Source organism: Pleurodeles waltl, chromosome 2_1, assembly GCF_031143425.1.
Source record: "Pleurodeles waltl isolate 20211129_DDA chromosome 2_1, aPleWal1.hap1.20221129, whole genome shotgun sequence".
Taxonomy (NCBI): domain Eukaryota; kingdom Metazoa; phylum Chordata; class Amphibia; order Caudata; family Salamandridae; genus Pleurodeles; species Pleurodeles waltl.
Window position 1 is genome coordinate 276,493,723 of NC_090438.1, and position 24,185 is coordinate 276,517,907.

General features: G+C 44.3%; 1 protein-coding gene across 1 annotated transcript in view; it reads left to right on the forward strand.

The window, feature by feature from the left end:
* ARHGEF6 (Rac/Cdc42 guanine nucleotide exchange factor 6) overlaps window positions 1-24,185 on the forward strand; it is a 793,672-nt gene that overhangs the window by 452,526 nt on the left and 316,961 nt on the right. Inside the window, exon 15 of the mRNA XM_069212447.1 lies at window positions 21,937-22,076. Within this exon, the coding sequence (XP_069068548.1) occupies window positions 21,937-22,076 (140 nt within the window). The remainder of the gene's footprint in view (window positions 1-21,936; window positions 22,077-24,185) is intronic.

A 24,185-nucleotide genomic window follows, 5' to 3' on the forward strand; every position in this document is an offset into this window, starting at 1 on the left:
TTATTTAACCCTTCGCGCTTGGTCAAGGTGCAGGGGCACTAAAGTCAGTGCTTCTCAGTGTCATCAGCAAGGGTCCCAGTTCTCCATCCTCACCCTTGGACAAAATAAATGTGTCAAGGGATATCCCCCTTATATTTCCGAAATTGCAAGGGAGGCCACAAGTTACCCTGTCACCTTTGGATAGGGTCAGGAAGGTTGCACCTGTAGTTCTCCCACATATTGGCAGTGTCAGGGGTCAGTCAATCATCCACCCCATCTTCATTGTACAAGGTGAGAGGGTAGGTAAGTGTACATTTCCCTCACCCTTTGCTAAGGTGAGGGGGACACATCAGGGCTGCCCTAAGCTGCCCAAATACAATTATTCATTTATTATCCTACCCTTTGTCATGGGCGAAGAGTACAGGCACCATCCCCTCCCTTTTCCTTAGGAAAGGCAGGGGAGGGGATTCAGGAACTCCTCTTGACAGTGAGGGAGGTATGATATCAGTTCCTTTGTCTTGGCCAGACTATTGGAAAAAAGGGATCAACTATTTGTTTTTATTTTACATTAGATTAATGTAATGATTTTTTAAAAATTGCTACACATTTTCTTGGTCTCTCCATTTAGTAATGGATAGAATACTATGGTCTTAAGTAAAATTCTACTTAGAATGTTGGCATAATTGATTAGATGGAGTAGTGTTTGGTGCAGCATGAATGTAGGAAGCTGGCTCTGTATATACTATATCAAAATCAGAGTCCAGGGGTTCCCCAGAGGCTTAACAGAGGCTAAAGTAGATAATACTAATGCTCTCTTTTGTGGTAGTGTGGTCGAGCAGTTAGGCTTATCAGAGCAAGCTGCATAGCATTGTTTGTACACACACAGAGAATAGAATAAGCACACACTCAATGACTTAACTCCAGTCCAATGGTTTTTGTATAGCAAAAATATATTTCCTTAATTTCTTTTTAGATCCACAAGATTCAAGTTGCAGGTAAGTACTTCAATAGGTTTGTATTTCACACATGTATCAACAGTACTTTGTTTGAAATCGATAAGTTATACAGTTCTTGAATTATCTGCAATAATCTGTTTTAAAAATGGACACTGCAATTTTCAGAAGCAGTTCCTGGGGGGAAGGAATGTTAGTTGAATTTGCAGGTAAGTACAAAACTTACAGTTTCAGTCTCTGGGATTTTGGAAGTCCACAAGTTGGGGTTCAAGTTAATCCCAAACACCCACCACCAGCAACACGGGGCCAGTCAGGTGAAGAGGTCAAAGATGAGCAAATTTAACATCAACTCCTAGGGAGACAGGGGGTACTCGGAATCAGGCCTGCCGGCAGGTAAGTACCCACGGCTCAGAGGGTACTCCATGGGGGATTAGAGGAGCACTCTAGGGGCCACAAGTAGGCACTTAGCGGCACAGGGGTGGCCGGGTGCTAGGTGCAAACAGGACATCAGGCTTCCAATGCTGGTCAATAAGGGGACGCGGAGGGTCACTCAGAGTCTGTAGGCGAAGTCCAGGGGGTCGTGTCAGGCAGACCACAGGCTGGACAGGGAGGAGGGCCGCCTTCTGAACGTTGCTGCTCTGGCGGCCGAGTTCTCCAAGGCCTGGGGGCTGCAGGTACAGTGTGTCTTTAGGCGTTGGATATCTTCGTCCGAAGCTTTGCGGTCAGGGGTGTCCTCGGGATTCGCTCTGCAGGCATCGTCATGGAGGGGTGGAGAGGTCAACCCAGGATGGGCACTTGCTCGCAATTGCCTGGGGATCCTCTCTAGCTGGGTGTACCACCTGGACACAGGCCATGGGCATTTGGTGCACAGTGGTCAGGACTCACGCATTTGGAGTGAGATGAAAGTCCTTGGTTGTTGGTTTTTCTTGGACAGGGCCACTGTCCTCAGGAGTTCTTGTTCCTTTTGGGTGCAGGGCAGTCCTCTGTAGTTTGGCAGAGAGTTTGCTGGTCCCGCTGGACGAGTCGCTGTTCCTTTGCAGGTTCTTTGAAACAGGAGACAGGTCGGTAGGGCTGGGGCCAAAGCAGTTGTCATCTTCCTTCTTCTCTGCTGGGGTTTTTAGCTAAGCAGTCCTTCTTCTTCTTGTTAGGTCACCAGGAAACTGGTCAGCTGGGTTCAGGGAGGCCCTTAAATCGTAGATTTAGGGGCGTGTTAGGGGTCAGAGGGCAGTTGCCAATGGCTACTGTCCCTGAGGGTGGCTACACCGTCCTTGTGCCCACTCCCTTTGGGGAGGGGGACACAAATCTAATCCTATTGGTCCCTGTCCTCCAAACCAAGATGAAGGATTCTGCAGGGAGGGGGTCACCTCAGCTCTGGACACCTTTGTGTGGTCCTGGCTGGAGTGGTCACTCCTCCTTGTTTCCCCTAATTTTCCCAACAGACTTGCCGCCAAAAGTGGGGCTTTGTCAAGGGGCGGGCAGCTCCACTAGCTGGAGTGCCCAGGGGCACTGTAATCCGAGGTTTGAGCCTTTGAGGCTCACCGCCTTGTGTTACAGTCCCTGTAAGGAGGAGGTGTGAAGCACCTCCACCCAGGACAGGCTTTGTTTCTGACCACCGAGAGCACAAAGGTTCTCATCCTATGTGGTCAGAAACTTGTCCGAAAGTTGCAGGCTGCACAGACCAGTCAGTCCTACACTGGCAGTTTGGTTAACATACAGGGGGCATCTCTAATATGCCCTCTGTTTGCATTTTGTCAATAAACCCCACACTGGCATCAGTGGGGGTTTATTTTGCTGAGGAGTTTGATATCAAACTTCCCAGTATTCAGTGAAGCCATTATGAAGCTGTGGAGTTTGTAATGACAAACTCCCAAACCATATACTCAGTATGGCTACACTGCACTTACAGTGTCTAAGAATGGACGTAGACACTGTAGGGGCATATTGCTCATGCAGGTGTGCTCTCACCTGTGTGATAGTGCACCCTGCCTTAGGGCTGTAAGGCCTTCTAGAGGGGTGACTTACCTATGCCACAGGCAGTAGTTTGTAGGCATGGCTTCATGAAGGGAGTGCCATTTTGTCTTTGCCTTTTTCTCCCCACCAGCACACGCAGGCTGCATAGGCAGTATATATGTGCTTAGTGAGGGGTCCCCTAGGGTGGCATAATACATGCTGCAGCCTTTGGAAACCTTCCCTGGCCACAGTGCCCTTGGTACCATGGGTACCTTTTACAAGTGACTTAACTGTGTGCCAGGGTTGTACCAATTTGGAAACAAAGGTACAGATTTTGGGAAAGAACACTGGTGCTGGGACCTGGTTAGCAGGATCCCTGCATACTTCTAATCAAATATTGCATCAACACTATGCAAATAGTGTGTGTGTGTGTGTGTGTGTGTGTGGAGGGGGGGGTAACCATGCCAACAGTGGCACTTTCCTACATTGACCATTAATTAAGTGGCAATTTCAAATTTGTGTACATTATTATGAGTTGACTGATGACACATTACAACAATATTAGAATACTTTATATGTAATTACGTTATGCAATATTAACAGCAAAACCCAGCATTATTTAGAAAAGTTTAAATTTGCCTAGATTTTTGCTGATCAGAGAGAGGCTTTGGTGTTCACAATCAAACGCAGTGGAATTAAAGCTACCACTAGATCTGATGGATGGTAAACCATCCAACACTGCTAAGTTTAGAAAGTGCAATTGATTATTTTAGTCCACAACTGGGGAGGCTGTCAATACTACACTTCTTAAGTAAGAGCCTTATGCATAATCAAACATTTAATAGGAATGCGTTTCATAAATACAGATAATATGATACCGGATAAAGTGATAGATTATATCCCAATGCCATAAAGACCCATATTAGTGCTGTCAGATCATACATGCCTTCACACCCTGACATAAATCTAATATAAGCTATTGCAGCTCTTCTCCATTCTTACACTGCCGAAGCATACTCAGCAGTGCAAGTTTTGTAATTTGGTCAACACAGATCTTTCCCAGCTGTAGACATTTTCTGAGTGAGACAAAGGCACTTAAACTAAATTTGTTGCTCCATAGTGATCCGGAAAATGGCTCTCTTGGCCCCATGTACATGATCACATTTTTGGCCTGTTCCATGTTGTTCACATGGTGATCTGAATAAGCTGGATGCTAAATACAGAGTATGCTGTTTGCCCAAGTAGAGGCAACTGCAGTAATCAGTCCTGGCCACTACTTAAACCAACACCACTAAGGCATGCATTGTTCTGGAAAGAAAGAGAAGGACTTTTCACAAGGTGTACAGCAAAGAAAGACTGATGAAAATTGTCGCTTGAAATGGAAACATTTCCCACATAAAACAAATAACAACATCCTTATAAACCATACAACCCACATTGTCTATCGTGCTAACCATGTAGGCAACCACTTCAGCGCCACACATTGTGGTAGTGAGCACTATATAAATGCTCCAGTACAGTACAATACAATACAATACAATACAATACAATACAATACAATATAGAGCTTAAGCTTTATCAGCCACCAAGGTGTCTAGGCCCATGCATTATGGCCAGAGAGTATTAATCTTGTGTGTTCTTGGATTGCCCAGCATCAGCTATTTTCAAAAGCCTGCAGCCAATCCCTCAGCTTAAAGTACTTAGACTGTTTATCCAGTTTAGTAAACAGTTGTGTATTATCAGCATATGAGAAGGCACTACTATCAAAGGATCAAATGAGTGGTCAGAGGGTGCACATTGACTGAAAAATATGATAGACAACAGCAGTGAACTTTGTGGCATACCACATCACACCTCAGCATCTAAAACACTATGGCCCTCATTATGACCCTAGCGGTTCATGGACCACCAGGGCCGCTGTGGTGGTCTCACCGCTGCGGGACCAACAGTGTAGATTGCCATATTACGACAGCGGCGGTTTGGCCGCTGCCAAACCGCCACATCCCCATCTGTCCTGCTGCTTTACTGTGGCCCGCCGGGCTGGAGGTTCCCATCTGCAGCCCGGCAGAAGTCGGATAACCGCTGAGATTATTCTGACTCTGCCAGCATTTTCCTGGCGGTCTCATCGCCACAAAATGCTGGTGGTAAGATATCACGATTCTTGCATTCCTGTGCCGGGATACACCTCCGCACACACACACGGATTCACCCTCACACAATCACACACAGACACACCCCCATTCACACACGCACTCACAACATTCACCCCATAGACACGCATACATACCCAAACACATCACACACGCATACAATCACCTTCCCCTCACCCCTTCCTTCAACTACATCCATACATACATGTACCTGCACGCACTCACTCACACCCCCTTACCCCATACACATTCACCCATGCACACAGCCCCACCCACCGTCCACATGCATATATACACGCATCACCATTGCCACATATACACACAGGCACACACTCATGCATGCACGCACAGACATTCCCTCTCCCTCCCCCCTCCGCATTCATGACACGTATACACACACACTCACACACATCCATTCATGTCCCCTTCACCACCCTCCCCTTGCGGACGGCTCTTACTTTGTCCGAGGAGGTGCTCCTCCGTTAGGGGATGAGGCTCCCACCGTCGGCACCGCCACTCCACCTGAAGACCGCCACACAGAATTACTGGTTGTAATTTTGTGGGCAGTCTTTTTCTGATGTTGCGGTGCCGTTAGTGGAACCGCCTAAGCACCACCGATCGCCGTTATTAATGCCACCGGATATCCGACCTCCGGCGGTACGGATATCCGGTGGCAGTCATAATATGGCGGTTGGAAGACTGCCGGCACTGGCAGTCTTCCGGCGTCCGCGGCGATCTTGGCAAAAGACCCCCGCAGTCATAATGAGGGCCTGTATGTGGGAGAGAAAGAGTTTGGAGATGTCCAGGTAAGAAAGACGTAAACCATTTCTGAACAGGGACCCCAATTAAATACTTTCTGAACAGATGTCCCAGTGCTAATCTCCTTAAAGCGATAGATCAAAATCTCCTGGTCCACTATATCAAAAATGGCATAGAAATCCAACAGGATTGTGTCAAGTGTACCGCTCTTGTTTAGAAAAGTGCAATCATGATTAGTGGCAAATGTCACTTTCATGCTGTGACAAGGATGAAAACTGGTTGGCTGGGGGTCATGTATATTATGTCCCCCAAACACCTCATGAGCTACCTGGCATTTAACTTCCCTAGCACCCTACCTCATGCAAGGAGTACAATGGCAGGCCTGTGATTGTTGTTGCCACTGGGATCTAAAATGTCTTTTTTAAGAGCAGGGACATTGGCCAATTTTTCAGCAGTTGTGTACACCTTATGTAGTCAAGCTCACATTAAACTGTTGAAGAGGAAATAACTGTTTGCAAAATAAAGTGCCATTGTCCAAAAGGCGGCTTCTGGCCAGGGGCCCTCAGGTAAGCCAAATCAAATTTGAGTTGAGTGGCAGGTGGACACTTCCTCATCTGAGTAAGTGATAAAAGACTCTCACAGCAGCTGCAATCCAAATCTGGAGATGAAGGGGAAGGCCATTTAGGTAAACTGTCTTTGATGCCTTCATAGCTCATGTTCACCTTAATATTAAAATGAGAAGCGCCCTCATCACTGAAAGATAGTGGTAGTGGCATAATGCTAGCTCTGCATGGTGGATTGATAAAATATTTCAAAATGAAAAACAAATGCTGCAGAGTGTTCTAAACTCCAGTAATGGAGTTATCCAAGTATGTTTTTAATAGATTTTACATTACTTTAGGGGTTTGCTTTTAGCAACCAACTGTGTTTATCTGGTCACACCAGACCAGGATAAAATCACAAGTTCAGGCTGACAATGAAAGAGCTTTGGGACAGCTGAACAAAGTACCTTAAATCCTATTTGCAGAGCATTGCAATGTAATGCGTTCAGGATGCGTCGTATAGTGGTGGGTGTGAGGTTCTGCATCAAGGATACGTCTTGCAGCAACAATTCTGAGGATCTCCCATACAAAGTACTGTGTCAAGGATGTGTCGCGCAGCTGCCATTCTGAGGAGATGTGGTTCTGAGCTGCGAGGTCCTGCTTGGAGGATGTGTCATGCAGCAGTGGTTTAAAGGAGCTGCAGGGCTGCAATGTAGGGTCCTGCGTTGAAGATGCGTCGTGCAGCAGCCTCTGCGAGGAGCTACGTGATCCTGAATCGGGGATAATTCACGCAGCAGCAGTTCTGATGTAAAGCTGATATTTGCTGCGTTGGTTTTGCTAGGACCACAGCTGGGCTGGCAGAGCACCTTCAGGGCCACTTTAAATGGTCCAGGACTGAGGTGGCACCACTTTGGAAGCAGGACTCGCAGTCAGTAGAGCCCAGGTGTAAGGCTGTTGGGGCCTTTCCTAACCCAGAGCATCTGATCAGGAAGCCAGACCTCTAGCCCTTGGAGTCACTCTGGTGGTCCTGTGTTCAAGTTACAGGACCAATTGTTCTCACTCAGGCAGCAGGGCAGCAGAGTAGCAGTCCTTCTTTCAGCACAGCAGTCTTTCTTAGTCCTTCCACAGGTCCAAAGGTGTACTGAAGAGTTGGATCTGTGCCAGCTTTGAAGTAGAAAAAGTTTCTAGAGGGTTCCACCTCCAGAGGTGTTTGTGTCGCATGGGCTCTCATTATTCTAAATGAGACTACTGGATTTCTAGGTAGCAGGATCTATAACGGTGTGGGGGACTGAGTCTGACCCACGTGTAAAGAACTCTGTCACCCTAAATCCGGTTTTTGCTCCGGCTAACTAGCAGTGCCTCATTTCTCCCATGTGGAAGGAATGATTTGGCAGCCGAGTGCATGACATCTTTGGAACTTCTCAGGGAAGTCGTGGTTACTCAGATCCAAACCAACTCTCTTATTTCCAATATGATCTCATATACAAATGACAAAGACAGTATAAGTTTTATATTATGTTTTAATAAAACGACTGTATTTTAGATATTAAGGCGTGAGCCGCAATAACCAGAACGATACAACACAGTAGGATTGAAATAGTCACCAGGAGAGTAAAACATAAGAACAAAGCTATCATATTGTCTAACAGTTTCTACTCTCCCTCTGCTTGTTCTATTTAGAGCACAGCATGTTAAGCTTCTAGCTTGCCTATTAGAATCACTGTGGAGACATCAGCCCTCATACCTGAGCAAAGACCTGTGATCTTGGTTCAGCATCTGCAACGAGGCAGTCAGCGTCTAGTTGTGGTTCCCTGGTCGGAATCTCCCTCTTGCGTGTATTGGGACAAGGAAGTGATTTTATAACTAACATGTCATCGTGATCACAAAATGTCCCTACGCAGGAATGCCAAGTCTAAACTCTTACCACGTCTATCGGCAATGTACCAGACTGTATCCTTGACTGAAGCACAGAGTAAATATGTTATGGAGAACTCCAGTGCTGAAGTAGGCAAAACAGTGTGATATGAATAAAAAAACAACACCGTAGAACTGGCTATTTGAAAAATAACAGTACGAAGCCTAATAAAAAGCATGTAGAGCAAAGTGCACAGAGGCTCTAAGCTGTCAGCAAATGAATAAAATATATTCAGGGCAAAGTGTACAAAGGCCTAAAGCCTGAAGCTAAAGCGCAACGAATACGTAAAACTAACCACACTACACCCTCCCCTTGTCGGTAGCAAGTGGTTCCAATAATATAAAAGGATGCCCCAAATATAAACAATACCTAAAACAATTATTTCGACAAGGTGAGCAGACAACAAAGTCATAAATTTAGGTAACATGTGATCATAAAGCCAAATTCAATATAGTGTCAATTTCGTAAAAATCCAATCGTTAGATAGAAGCAATAGAACGCAGGAGTTCCTCCACTTCGATATATGTCAATATCGGAAGATCCACGCCACAAAGTACCATGGAGCAGGTGTGATCCAAAGCCACAAAACCATTCAGGGCGGCACCCCGTGTAGGGCCTATGAAAGAGACAATACCATCTTCCTCCAGGAAGGGAATCTCATAATCTGCCTCACGAAGCAAGCGCATCCGTAGTGCACAAGTCTGGGAATGAGCCCTAATCGGGAACATCAACAGATCAGCATCGACCAATGGAGGGCGCTGCAATGAGAGACAGAGAGCCAGTGCATGTTCAAACGAGCACCAAAGGCATCGAAACACGGGTTGCACACAATCCAAAACCGGTCTGAATGACAGAGACCAGTCACACTCCAAATATCCCAGGAGTGTCGCTCCAAAATGCTGCGTCATGCGTTCACGACACAGCTGCGCTGACGGGAGCAGCAATACAGGATCTCGTTGTGACGGGACAGCCATTGCGAAAAAATAGCAACAACAGCAAGACTCCAGCCAATAAAGCCAAAGTAATCGGGAAACCCCCAAAAATGCTTCCGAAAATAGAATGTATAGCCGAAGGTATCAAACCGAATATGGAAGAGAAGGTATGAGCAAAACCAACACCAACGACTTTGAAAAAATGTGCAATACCAGCAGTGCTGGATGCATTAAATATACGTCCCACAAGTTCACCGAAGTGATTTGGAAAGTTAGTATTCAAAAGGGACTGTATCTCCGCCGATGACCTTGCCACCTGAAGTGCGTAGGTCTCGCTAGCAGATGTAAGGGCCACATGCTTTTGAAACAATAAAGCTTTTAGCCGACTCAACTTGTCGAAATCAACTTTGTAAGTAGCAATATGAGGCCAGATGTCCGCTACCTCCCTAAATTGAGTGGGGGGAAACAACACATTCCCGCAGCACGTAACGGCCTTGTTGACAACGACGATGTAAACTATTCCGGCACGCATGCCACAGCAGCGTTCGCTGTTAAGAACAATGTAACTGCCGTTAGAAAGCACCTGGAAAGTGTTTTTAATAACCGGGACTGGAACTCCCTTCAGATAACAAGCTAAGTTAGCAATCGAAGCGTTACACGCCCCGTGCAAGGACAGCTGTTTACAAACCATTGAATGGCTGACAGAAGCTTCGCATTCGCTGCCGCTAAGAAAAACCTCCTTCAAACCATTAACACATCTGTACTGAAAGGGAAGGTCCCACACTTCGTGTATGTAACTGTCTCCCAATAGTTCATATCTACCCACCGGAATGTGCTTCAAACACGAAGTAAATTGCAAAGGAGAGATAGGCAAATTAATAACCCCATGAATCAACCACTCAGCTGACGGAATCTCAGCTACCGTGAAAGGCAGTTTCTCTAATTTCTCAATATTTAACATAACATATGTCGCTTCCTTTTTAGCCATCAGTTGTTGTTGACGAGTCAAATTAAAAGAGATAAAGATCTCTCTGGCACGAACGTGCTGCCATGGAACGCGACCCGCCTTCAAGGTCTGAAGAGTCCAACCTAGCTGCATGATGGACTGCGTCTGACTCTGCCCATGATATAAAGAAGACTTGTCCGATTTAATAATGTCAATGGCAGAGGAAACAATGCTGTCAATCGTGTAAACACGGTCAGAAAGGGTATGCATGCCATTATCAACAACAGACAAAGTCTGCATCAGATTTTCTTGATCAATCTGCCTCAACCGGGCTGCAGACTCTTGTTGTGAAAGCTTCCAAATCTCGTTATAAACCTCGTATAAGAACCTTTTCTTCCGTGGTACTTTGGGACCTGACAAAAAATCTTGTAAATCAGTATCATTAGACAGTAACGTGAGATGTGACTTAACTGCATCCAGCGTGGATGACTTCAACCATTGCTGACAAAGCTTCCCCACACTGTATGTAGTTATAATATCAGCATGTTCTGGTGAAACGTAATGAGGGTCTGCCCTACTAGTCCTGAACCCCCCTGAAGAGGTGACAAAACGTTGATGACACATATTAGTGTCTACAGGCCATAATAACCACCCGCCTGGATGTAACGATGAAGTGTTAAGCGAACCATTCTGGACCCAATGTGTAAAGTCACTGAAAGTAGCATTCACATAGTGCTGCCAATTTTTTTATTTAGAAGGGACAGGTATACTAGGCAAAGTCAACTCCCTAATCGTTGCTAAGCCCAAACAGCTAGTCTGTTGTACTGTGTCATTGAGGAAAATCATCTGCACAGGGATAATACATGCTCTAAATAACGTGTCCCTGCCTCGCATTTGCCAATTTTTCGAACCCCAAACCCTTTTCAAGTCAACAGTCTTAAACCAGTATTCATATCCCTCGACCGAAAGTTTAGATACAAACAAATTGGAATACAGTAATTTAGTATCGGTCAATAACATTTGCTTATTAGAATACGGTGCAACTTTAAAATAGTAGGACTTAGCATCACGTCGATCATGCCCAGAAAAATATGCAAATTTATCATAATACGTTTTTGAACTCCCTTGTGGATGAGTCGAGCAATGTTCCCATTGCACATAATTAAACATGGACTTGGGGCTACTAGCTTTATGAATAAAGTGGTGTCCATAATAGTTGTAACAAAACATGTCACCATGATTATCTCTAAACTGGTAAGCATCATCATCGTCATAGACAGTATAATATTGCAAATACGTAAGCATAGAATCTACTGTCTTCACATCCCAATCATCAGAAACAATGCCAGGTATAACAATATCATTCATCGATAATTTGAGGACATACGGTATTTGAATCAATTCAGTGGGACCATATATATCAAACATTACTTTATCCCACACAATTCCATCCGGAACTGGTATAGCAGAAATGTTCACTGTGGACAAGTCTCTTCGAACCATATGAGACGAAAAATGCGGTTTTAACACAGTCTCCACGTGCTCAATGTCAGATTGATCAGGAAGAAAATGACCATGTATTATCAGAAAAAAGTAACCACAAATCCCAACCATAATAAAATAGTCATCACGGCCAAAAACAGCCAAAAATAGTTCCAAGGAAAAACAAAATATGTGCGTTTAAGCCAACCCAGCAGCCGTCGTGGACCGTGGACAGAAGACATCGAGGACGAGGAGCCGGACACATCATTATCAGCGTCGTTGAAGCAGCCAGAAGCAGTTCTAGCAAAAGGTGCAACTGTGAACAAAGAAGCAGATGGAGGCTCTCGCCGTGGCACGCTATAAACCACATGTTCAGAAACGTCAGTAGAACGTACAGCAATTTGATCACAAGATTCCATATTAATCGCCGTCGGTGGAACAATCGCAAGATCATCATCCACCCTCCCCAAGCTCGGAGAGGAAACAGTGTCGGTGAAAATCACCTGCAGCGGGACTTCCTCCCCAGTAGTGAGAGGGATTCCGGAACTACTGGGTGTCCCTCTTGGTCTGCTGTGCAGAATCGGCCACATGTTGTAACTTGACATTATCAATGGAAACAAAGCGATTTCCTTTGGCCCCTCGCAGCGGCGGTAAAATCACAGTTCTCGTGACGCTCACCCCCAACACAGGGACAGGTTCTCGATAAGAAGGACCAAATTATTTTTTAACTGCGACCTTTTCACGCACTAGATCCCCAATCCTGGGTATCCAACCAGGAGGTGTTACTGGCTCATCCTTAATTCCTGAGGAGGCAGCACTGGCAGAAGAGTTATCTTCACGGAATTGTTGTAAATCCTGCAAAACAGTGACACAATCATTTATGTCAAAGGGCGTATCTGCCGCCTCCACACCAGGACCATCTAGATCAGGAACATACATTTGTGTTCCAAACAGGCACTCATATGAAGTACGACCCCCCAGTGACCTTCTACGCAAGTTATTAAGTGCTCTCTGTACTCCATATAGGTGGGCTAGCCAACCACGACCCGTACCTATAACTCTGCCCGTTAAGGACTGCTTTAAATCACGATTTAAACGCTCCACGACAGAATTTCCCTCGGGATGAAATGGAGACGAGAATTGGAGTTGGACCCCCAACTAAGTCATGGTGTCCCTGAATGCCTTAGAGGCAAAAGCAGGGCCCTGGTCCGAATGAAAAGCCGCAACTGCAAATATATCGACAAAGATGCGCAAATCTTTAATAACAGTTCGAGCGTCAGCCGAGCGTTGTGGCCATACCCATACAAATCTGGAGCACGAATCTACAGCAACCAATATATATTTGTATGCACTATCTGGTGTCAGCGGACCACAATGATCCAAGTACACACACTGTAATGGTTTATTTGAAATCAGAAGGGGCGTCTGCTGCGGGCGTCTAGCCGACGATGCTTTAATTTGTTGACAAACGTCACAACAAAGGACATATTGCTTCGTCTCTTTATAGAGACCAGGCCACCAGTAACGAGCCTGTTAAAGTGAAATCGTGGCAGCCACCCCAGCATGTGCAGAAGCCACCCCCTCATGTGCTGCAGAAATTAATCGAGGTCTCTCAATTTTATTGGGAATTTCACGTACACCAATGCCTGGAATTGTAACAGTAGCATTCAGCGCACCATTCAAGCAGTAACTATATTTTGAAGGAAATCCTTTAGGAAAGGGTGTGCCAGCAGCCGTAGCCTTTATGGCAGCCGAAATTTCTGTGTCTGGTTTGGAACTCGAACAAGTCACTGCGGCCACAGTGGCGAGAGCCACTGCCGATTTCGCGGCTTCATCAGCCAAAGTATTCCCAGCAACATGTATTCCAACGCGCTGGTGTCCAAGTGTATGCACAACATGGACTTTAGGAAGCGTTTCCTTCAGATCCGCAACCTTACCCCACAACATTTTATGTTTAATGGTGTTGCCTTTAGAATCTCTGAACCCATTCATCTTCCAATAGTGTAGATATTCGTTGAAAGACTGCACACAGTAGTAGGAGTCACAGAACAGCAAGGTTAAAAGCGCCGGATCCGCATGCTCCAACGCTAACAATAGAGCTTTGAGCTCAGCCAGCTGTGCCGTGCAATCTCCCAAGGTTTTAGTATAAGTATGTCGGGGGCAGAACACTTCCCCCTCCATAGTGCCGCTCACCACCGCACATGCAGCAGAATACTGTTGTTTAGTTCCAACCGCTGGTTGCGCTGAGCCATCGGTATACATGACCACTTGATATTGGTCAATAGGCAACGTACCAGCAGGAACAGGGTATTCCATTTCATATTGAAGAAATTCTTGAGTCTGCAGTTTAGGGTCAAATACATAATCTACATCAGTGGCTGTCAAAGACGTAGCCCATTGTATCCATCGCGGGTGTAAAGCTTTCGAATTAGGAACACTCGCTTTTGTAACAGCCTCTAAGGCTGGAATCGGGGAAACGACAACGATGCGTTGACCCTGGGCCAGCGGTCTTTCTTTAATAACAGCCATCTGTACTGCAGTGAGAATTTTCTCAGTTTGTGCAAAACGTTGCTCTGCAGCAGAATACAAGTGAGACTTGTATGCAATCGGGTCTGTCTCCCCTTCATTAAAGGTGACATAAGTAAACCCAACAGCCCCAGGTATCACCCTGATGACTAAATGTGTCTTATTGTCCCGTGTGTGTAAGTGTTTAACTGCTAAGAGATCACTCTGTAACTCTCGCAGTATGTGTGTATGTTCAATCGTCCAAAATCTACTCGAAAAATTCGGGCGAATCAACTCGTATAAGGGCTTTATACGCGTCGCATATTCAGGAATGTAAGTTCTGCCAAAATTCAGAAACCCCAACAAGGACTGGAGCTTCCGAACCGTATTAGGAGGCTGCAATAAAGCACATTTCTCAAACAAATGTGGCGCTAGGCTCTTGCCCTCACTCGACAACTCATATCCCAGGAAAATGACGCTGAGGAAGGCAATCTTTGATTTCTTAAAATTAAACTTATAGCCAATATCAGCAAACCCCACAACAATGCGCGATACACGCCTTAGATGTTGCAGAATCTCATCATCTGTCAGATATATGTCATCGACATATGATAACGCTTCAGGGTCGAACTCATGCAGCATTTCAGTTACACGAGCCGAAAACAGTCCTGGGCTATTCTTATACCCGTGAGGCAAACGACAAAAAAATTTCTGAGAGCCAAACGCACTGAAACAGGTATAGTCCCGACTCTCGGGCGCTATATTCTGGCAGAAAAATCTATTCGAGATATCCAATGTTGTCTTGTATTTTTTACGCACTATATTATTCATAAGCGCTGCACTGTGTGAATTCTGTATTGCATATGTGCGTGTATGACTATTCAAATGTCTATAATCCACCACTATCCTATATGAATGGTCCGGTTTAGCAACCGGAAACAAGGGATTATTAATCGGCGAGACACAGGGCTCAATTACACCCTGATACTCCAATTGTGTAAGAATTTTTCTAACCGATGCCCTTGCTTCAAATTTGATAGGATACTGCAGTTGTGGCTGAGGTTCTCCCTTTATTGGAATTACATGATAAGGTGATTGTCTGTCCCACCCCACATTATTTCTATACAAGGCGGGATCTTGTGCTTGAGCCCATGATTTACTATAGGACTCTGCGAGTTCTCTCGGAACAAGTGGTGAGAAGGAAGGTGTAATAACCTCCTCCCCAACCGGACAGTCGCGAACAAAGTCAGGTGGCCAATCTTGTTCGGCCAGCAGAACATCATATGATTTTACCACATGGTCCCAAAAAATGGCGTTTATAATACGGTCAATATCCCCTTCCAATCGCAGAGTCACTTCATATACTCTATCAGGATCAGAGACTCGCATATCCGCCGCCTCGACTTGTATGAAGTCATCAGTTGCTTTCACCTCCAGATGCTCTAGAAGACTCCGGCGAACTATTGTGACCTCTGCCGCGCTGTCTAACAGTGCTAACGCCCATGTCTTGTTCGTCAAGAGAACTCTCTTCTTGAGCGGCATGTCTGACTGAGACAGCCGCCACTTTCTTCTTTTTAAATTGCTGTTTCTGTTGCAGCGGTTTCTCTTCTTGTTTAATAGAAACCTCCGCTGAGCGTTGTGAATCCTGTCTCGGTTTCACGTACTCCGTCCTCCGCTCTGACCGCCCACCTCTCGCACTTCTCTTTTCCGAGGAGTCCTGAAAGGAACGAGATTGGCATGTATCAGTATATTGATATCTATCAGGCGTCTTCAAAGTATCCCTATTCCTGAGATTATACTTATTCTGTGGGGTCTCCGGTTGCGGAGACTGCCCACCATCTTTCTTAGGTGTTTGCTGTTTCTTTTCCCAGCGCTTTTTCGAACCCTCAGGTTGTTGCTGTTTAGCATTGTCTTTATTATTTTTACCCTGTAACTGGGGTTTTTGTGGTCTAACCCCCAGGCTATCACGACCAATACTAGAATATGTTTCCGCTATTATTCTCGGAAGCTCCCGCTCCTGATTAAGCAGCGGAACATCCCGAAGACGCATTCGCACTGCTAGTGCTACTGCCTCTCCTTGGAGATTACTCAAAATAATAGAAGAAACTGTGGCAAAATTGCCCAGCAACTGCATGCCCAAATCCAAGGCAGGGGCAGCCCCATATTCATCCTGAATCTGTTTAAGTACGTCCGGTAAATTAGCTAATGTCGGTGTACCGTGTGCCGTAGTGTAGAGCGCGACAAACACCGTCCCCCAGGTATTACAAAGGTCCACCGGAGGAACCATCCCGTACGGCAAACACATCGTCAAAATTCTATGTTTATCCTGAGGTCCCGTATGGGGAAATACTGCTTCCAGCGTATTAATTTTTTGTGCCAGCCAAAATGGAGTCTCCTCTCGTTTAGCCGGTACTTTACCGATAACTGAGTGCACAGTGGCCGGATTAATACCCGGAACCACAGCCTATGGGTGCGCTGGAGCAGCACGCGCTGCATTCGTATTTAGTGTCTGCATGACAAACTGAACTAATTGTCTATATGTAGCCGTTAATTCTGTATATAAACGACGAACTTCAACCACTGCCAATTGAGCAACCGCAGGATGTGGTGTATATGTAGCCAATAAAGGCCAGGTAGGACCATCATTACTCAGTGGACCTAACCTAACTTGTGCTACTGAGTGTGGGAGGGCGCCATCAAGCCAATTATGGTGTTCTTGATAAGATAGAGGTATTTCTAAATAAGCGTAAGCCCTGTATTGTCCAGGGACATTCGCAACTGTGTATTCGTGAAAAGTATTTGTTCCCCCATCCACTGCTGGAAATCCGACCCAAGAATAAAAAAGTTCCGTTCTATAGGCTGCATGGGCGTCCACCACAAAAGTGACTGGATCCCCCTGGACTGTCAGTCCATGTGTCAACAGATGTCCTGTGAGCGGATGACGCATATTAATTGCTATGTTCACTACATTAGGATTCGCCATTTTATAAAAAACAGCTTCAGATCAGAGAAGGCACACCAATATCGGGGTTTTTCCTTTCAAAGTTCAAGCTTGAACAACCAACCACTAAGCAACAGGAAGCACCTATGCCGTGGCGGCGGAAACCCTCAGCCCCACGGACGTCTCCGTATACGGAACCGAGGAGTCAAAATATATATGAGACCAAGAGAGTCAGTCGTACCTAATCATTAGAGCCAGACCAAACGTTGGCGGCGCCATGTCGCGTGGGCTCTCATTATTCTAAATGAGACTACTGGATTTCTAGGTAGCAGGATCTATAACGGTGTGGGGGACTGAGTCTGACCCACGTGTAAAGAACTCTGTCACCCTAAATCCGTTTTTTGCTCCGGCTAACTAGCAGTGCCTCATTTCTCCCATGTGGAAGGAATGATTTGGCAGCCGAGCACATGACATCTTTGGAACTTCTCAGGGAAGTTGTGGTTACTCAGATCCAAACCAACTCTCTTATTTCCAATATGATCTCATATACAAATGACAAAGACAGTATAAGTTTTATATTATGTTTTAATAAAACGACTGTATTTTAGATATTAAGGCGTGAGCCGCAATAACCAGAACGATACAACACAGTAGGATTGAAATAGTCACCAGGAGAGTAAAACATAAGAACAAAGCTATCATATTGTCTAACAGTTTCTACTCTCCCTCTGCTTGTTCTATTTAGAGCACAGCATGTTAAGCTTCTAGCTTGCCTATTAGAATCACTGTGTAGACATCAGCCCTCATACCTGAGCAAAGACCTGTGATCTTGGTTCAGCATCTGCAACGAGGCAGTCAGCGTCTAGTTGTGGTTCCCTGGTCGGAATCTCCCTCTTGCGTGTATTGGGACAAGGAAGTGATTTTATAACTAACATGTCATCGTGATCACAAAATGTCCCTATGCAGGAATGCCAAGTCTAAACTCTTACCACGTCTATCGGCAATGTACCAGACTGTATCCTTGACTGAAGCACAGAGTAAATATGTTATGGAGAACTCCAGTGCTGAAGTAGGCAAAACAGTGTGATATGAATAAAAAAACAACACCGTAGAACTGGCTATTTGAAAAATAACAGTACGAAGCCTAATAAAAAGCATGTAGAGCAAAGTGCACAGAGGCTCTAAGCTGTCAGCAAATGAATAAAATATATTCAGGGCAAAGTGTACAAAGGCCTGAAGCTAAAGCGCAACGAATACGTAAAACTAACCACACTACATTTGGAGTTTCTTTCCTCTTTCCCACGGCTCTAGGTTATCTGGAAGCACAAACGACTAGTGTGACACCCTTTGTGAGTGTGCTGAGGCAGAGCCCTTGTGATGTGTAAGTGTGGTAGGTGACAGTTCGACCCCCTATCAACTCAAGTAATGGCCCAAACTGCCAACACCTGTTCCACCTTTGTTTAACTGTCAATACACAAAGACCAACTGCCAGCTACACCTAGTCATGTGACCTAGGATATGGGCTGCAGGCACCAAATGGCTAGGACAGGAACATGGTAACTTCTAAAAGTGGAATTTTCAGAATTGTGGCCTAAAATCCAACGTTACCATTAAAGAGGGTTTTTAATTACACTTTTTTAGACACAAAACCAGACATTCCTACCTGCTCTTTATTGAAAGTTATCCTTTATTAAATGTAATAAAATAACCCAATGTTATCCCCAATGTTATCCTAAGGGGGAGGTAGGCCTTGTAGCAGTAGTGAAATACGAATGTAAGAGTTTTTTTTACTACCAGGGCATGTAAGAGTTAAAAGTACATGTCCAACATTTTAAACACACTGCACTCTGCCCTCTGGGCTTTGTGGGGGCCTACCTAGGGGTGACTAATATGTATTGAAAGGAAGGTATAGGCTTGGCAAAAAGTTTATTTTGCAAGGTCGAAATGGCAGAATAACACTGCACACACAGGCGGCAGTTGCAGTCCTAAGACATCCTTAAAAGCCTATTTAAGTCGGCAGCACAATCAGCGTTGCAGGCCCACTAATAGAATTTCATTTACAGGTCTTGGGTACATGTAGTGCCTCTTTACTAGGGACTTTTGGGTGTATGACAATTTCATCATGTAAAGTGTGCAGAGTCCTAAATCCAACAAAAATGAATTCAGCCAAAACAGGAGGAGTAAGGCTAAAAGTTGAGGGAAGACCACCCTAAAACTGACAGGTCTAACAATCATTCAAGACCAAATTGGGATCAACCGAGGCACAGTCACAATTTAAAAGGTCAGAGAGATCCCACAAAATATTCTTGAGATTAAACCACCCTAAAATGCGTAATGGTGATGCAGAAACTGTTAGAAGCTCAGGTCTTTCGCTTGGGTTAGCTACTCCTAAGTAGATCAGCTATGGTTTGTCAGGCAAACAGACCACATGTCACCTACCACAAGTGCATTGTTACTGGTTATAATCAATTCAAGAGTGTAACTTGTGTGGGTCCTAATATCAACAACCTAAGAACAAGGGCTTCAAGGAAATAATACATTCTCTTTAGTTACATCCTAATGGATATTAAATCATTCCAAAATTGTTGCTTCGGTGTGACCTAGTGTGAATGTTCTCCAAATATCAAGCAAGGACCTAGCGGTTTCGATCCGTGTGTTGTTTAACAAGTCCCATACTAAGAATGGCGAGTAACCTCTACTCATGGATTTTACAAAGAAAAATCAATTGGCCAGTACAGCTCTCAACTCAATCTTGCACCATTTCACAGACCAGCTCTCTAAAAATCACACCCACACCATCTCTATTAGCACCCCCTCTATTACAACTTGTGATCTTAAATCCGTTGAAAATAGCATTAACCATGTTTGAGCAGAGGAAGTTTACGGCCATGTTTCTGTAAGGAGAAGCATCTCCAACTCTCCAACTAATTAACATATCAAAAATCTCTCACTGATGGTTGCCCTTACGACTAGTATCCTAATTATGGTACAGAATACAGAATGATTTCCCTCTCTTTCTCGGCCCCACCCTAACCAACATCAGCTGAGGAATTGCAAGATATGTGTCCGTGTGCAGAGGTAATGAGCACATCCAGAAATCTACCTGTCTGCCGGTCTAGTGCTTCAGCAAAACCCTGGGATTGTCCAGGTTCACTGTCTTTGATATGCCCGCTACATGTGTCCACTGATAGTTTAGCTTAAATAAACTACAGCTGGACAGCAGGTTGCCTTTCTAAACCTAAACACAGGAAAGACAGTATCTAAAGGGCTTTGACACCTTCTCAAAGAGGTAAGAAAGTAACTTGAAGAAAACAGTTTAGTTTTAAATGTAAACTGACACTGAGCACTTTGGACACTGTGCAGAGTTTTACCTTATTACCTGGCACTTTGGGGCAGGCGGCAGGTTAAATCGGGGCTGAGTGACATAACTACGCACAATTGCTATTGTCAAAGCATAGGCGAGGAAAAGTTTCACATGCATTGATTCCACCTTAAAGAAAGTTAGTAAGGCAAAGAAAACAGTTCAATAATTCTAACAAACGTCCTGTGTAGAATGTCACCCAGCGTCTCACTAACAGCCCTGTCCCTGAAGGCTAAGCTAAGGGAAATAAGCATCAAAATACTGAAAGATTACCTGAAGCACTTGCGTCCCTCAATCCATTTTACCTTTAAAATATACCACAGGTGCAAACGCTTGTCATCTCCATATCAGTAGTACAGGCAGGGAATATGTTGGCAGCATAGCTACGAAGCAAGAATGTGGCAAGGACCACATCAAGATCCATGTGTGAGGAACTACTGACATAGCCCGATGGGGACAAGTTTGGTTAGGGGTTTGATAAATCCAATGGGTGCTGTTCCAGTCTGAAAATGAACCGTGAATAACAGCCTGCCTAGCTAAGCACTATCTCCGCCTGCTTATACTCTCAAGATTGCAGTGCTTATTTTCTCCTCTAGTTGCACAAAGTATAACATGTTACACTGTGCTTATGGGCTCCTGCACCACAAATGTCTTTTTTTTATTTTTTTTATTGTCCTCATTTCGTCACCCACGCTTTGGTTAAAGGGAAAAGCACAGGTCACGGCGAACAGTAGCATGCCTCCAGGTGTATGATCCATACCTTTGTTAAGCCGTCCCACCTGTACTACTTATTGTTCTTTTCCCAATCGTATGCCATCGACCAAGTAGTATTATATTCTTCAAAACTTGATCATAACCAAAGCAGCACCCTGAAGGGTACGGGGAGTTCTCACAAATGTCTTTATACCTGTCCTTATCAAGACCCTTTTGACTCACTCCTTGGGTTTAAAATATCATTACTCACCCTTTGGACTGCCCTTCCCTTATAAAAAGGAGTTCTTGAGGCACAGTCCTCTGATTCACCCCTCTACTCATTTTTCCCAATTAAGTGATAGCCACCATGCAGTAAACAATGTGTTGCTTAGCTCATTAGAAATGGAGGTTAGGCTACAAATACCTTTAGGCCTTCGCTGTTATGGGTAACAGAGAAAACAATGGTTCCTAAGGAGTTATCGAATCAAATGTGAAAATATACAAACCTTCTCATTGACAATGATTATTTGTTTTATGTATTTTAGCTCCAAGCACCAAGTTTGCATGATTTTCCCTAAAACGTCAGAGTAGACAATCATTATAGCACTCAGTAAATACCTAACATTTTCTAGTCTGCTTTTATCTGGTTGGATAATTATCACGTTCTGTCTACTTAAAAAAAAAAAACTATTTACTTTACTTTTATTATGACTTTTTTTTAAATTCAGAATAGTTTAAATATGTGTATGTTGTAAGTATGTTCAGTTTGATGAAAGAGCAGTATTTTCTGATCTTTGTGCACCTAAAATTGTTTAACAATTTCTATAGGTAGTATGATAGAAAGAATAGTGGTGTCCTGTAACAACAGCCAAGAATTGCAAGAATGGATTGATCACCTTCATCGCCTAACAAAAGGAACATGCTCAAGCAATACAATATCAAAAACACTGTCTTGGGCTGGCCACTCAGTGAGTATTGTCTGCTTTTGTATAACACACAGTGAAATTTGCTTGCTTTACAATGTTAATTTGATAATTTGAATGTTGTACAGCGATGGCCCTTTGTGTAGTTTTAAGCATATTGCTTTTATGTTACAATTAATGTATTTCTTAAAATATTTGTTGTTGGAGCCAAGGCCCCATGACGCTGTACTTCTCTTCAGTGCCAGATTGTGTGAGTGGCAAGCAAGGCTTCTCCATGAGTGTTCTTATAATACACATGCTGTTGAATATTCTTCCTTTCTGAGCTCGGAATCTCCTTGTATGATAAATATGAAACATATCTTGCTTTAACCCCTTCGCTGCCAGGCCTTTTCCCCCTCCTGTGGCAGGCCTTTTTTTGGCTATTTGGGGCAGTTTGCGCTTAGGCCCTCATAACTTTTTGTCCACATAAGCTAGCCAAGCCAAATTTGCGTCCTTTTTTTCCAACATCCTAGGGATTCTAGAGGTACCCAGACTTTGTGGTTTCCCCTGAAGGAGGCCAAGAAATTATCCAAAATACAGTGAAAATTTCGTTTTTTTCAAAAAAATGGGAAAAAGTGGCTGCAGAAGAAGGCTTGTGGTTTTTTCCCTGAAAATGGCATCAACAAAGGGTTTGAGGTGCTAAAATCACCAGCTTCCCAGCTTTCAGGAACAGGCAGACTAAATTCAGAAAACCCAATTTTTCAACACAAATTTGGCATTTTACTGGGACATACCCCATTTTTACAATTTTTGTGCCTTCAGCCTCCTTCCAGTCAGTGACAGAAATGGGCGTGAAACCAATGCTGGATCCCAGACACCTAAACATTTCTGAAACGTAGACAAAATTCTGAATTCAGCAAGGGTTCATTTGTGTAGATCCTACAAGGGTTTCCTACAGAAAATAACAACTGAAAAAGAAAAATATTGAAATTGAGGTGAAAAAAACAGCAATTTTTCTCTAAGTTTTACTCTAACTTTTTCCTGCAATGTCAGATTTTCGAAAGCAATATACTGTTACGTCTGCTGGACTCCTCTGGTTGCGGGATGTATAGGGCTTGTAGGTTCATCAAGAACCCAAGGTACCCAGAGCCAATAAATGAGCTGCACCCTGCAGTGCGTTTTCATTCTATACCGGGTATACAGCAATTCATTTGCTGAAATATAAAGAGTCAAAAATAGCTATCAAGAAAACCTTTGTATTTCCAAAATGGGCACAAGATAAGGTGTTGAGGAGCAGTGGTTATTTGCACATCTCTGAATTCCGAGGTGACCATACTAGCATGTGAATTACAGGGCATTTCTCAAATAGATGTCTTTTTTACACACACTCTTATATTTGGAAGGAAAAAATGTAGAGAAAGACAAGAGGCAATAACACTTGTTTTGCTAATCTATGTTCCCCCAAGTCTCCCGATAAAAATGATACCTCACTTGTGTGGGTAGGCCTAGCGCCCGCGACAGGAAATGCTCCAAAATGCAACATGCACACATCACATTTTTTTAAAGAAAACTGAGGTGTTTTTTGCAAAGTGCCTACCTGTAGATTTTGGCCTCTAGCTCAGCCGGCACCTAGGGAAACCTACCAAACCTATGCATTTTTGAAAAGTAGAGACCTAGGGGAATCCAACATGGGGTGACTATAGGGTGACTTGTAGGGCTCTGACCAGGTTCTGTTACCCAGAATCCTTTGCAAACCTCAAAATGTGGCTAAAAAAACACATTTTCCTCACATTTTGGTGACAGAAAGTTCTGGAATCAGAGAGGAGCCACAAATTTTGCCTTCCACCCAGCGTTCCCCCAAGTCTCCCGATAAAAATGATACCTCACTTGTGTGGGTAGGACTAGCGCCCACGAAAGGAAATGGCCCAAAACACAACGTGGACACATCACATTTTTTCATAGAAAACAGTGCCTACCTGTGGATTTTGGCCTGTAGCTCAGCCGGCACCTGGGGAAACCTAGCAAACCAGTGCATTTTTTAAAACTAGAAACCCAGGGGAATCCAAGATGGGGTGACTTGAGGGGCTCTGACCAGGTTCTGTTACCCAGAATCCTTTGCAAACATCAAAATTTGGCCAAAAAACACTTTTTCCTCTCATTTTGGTGGCAGAAAGT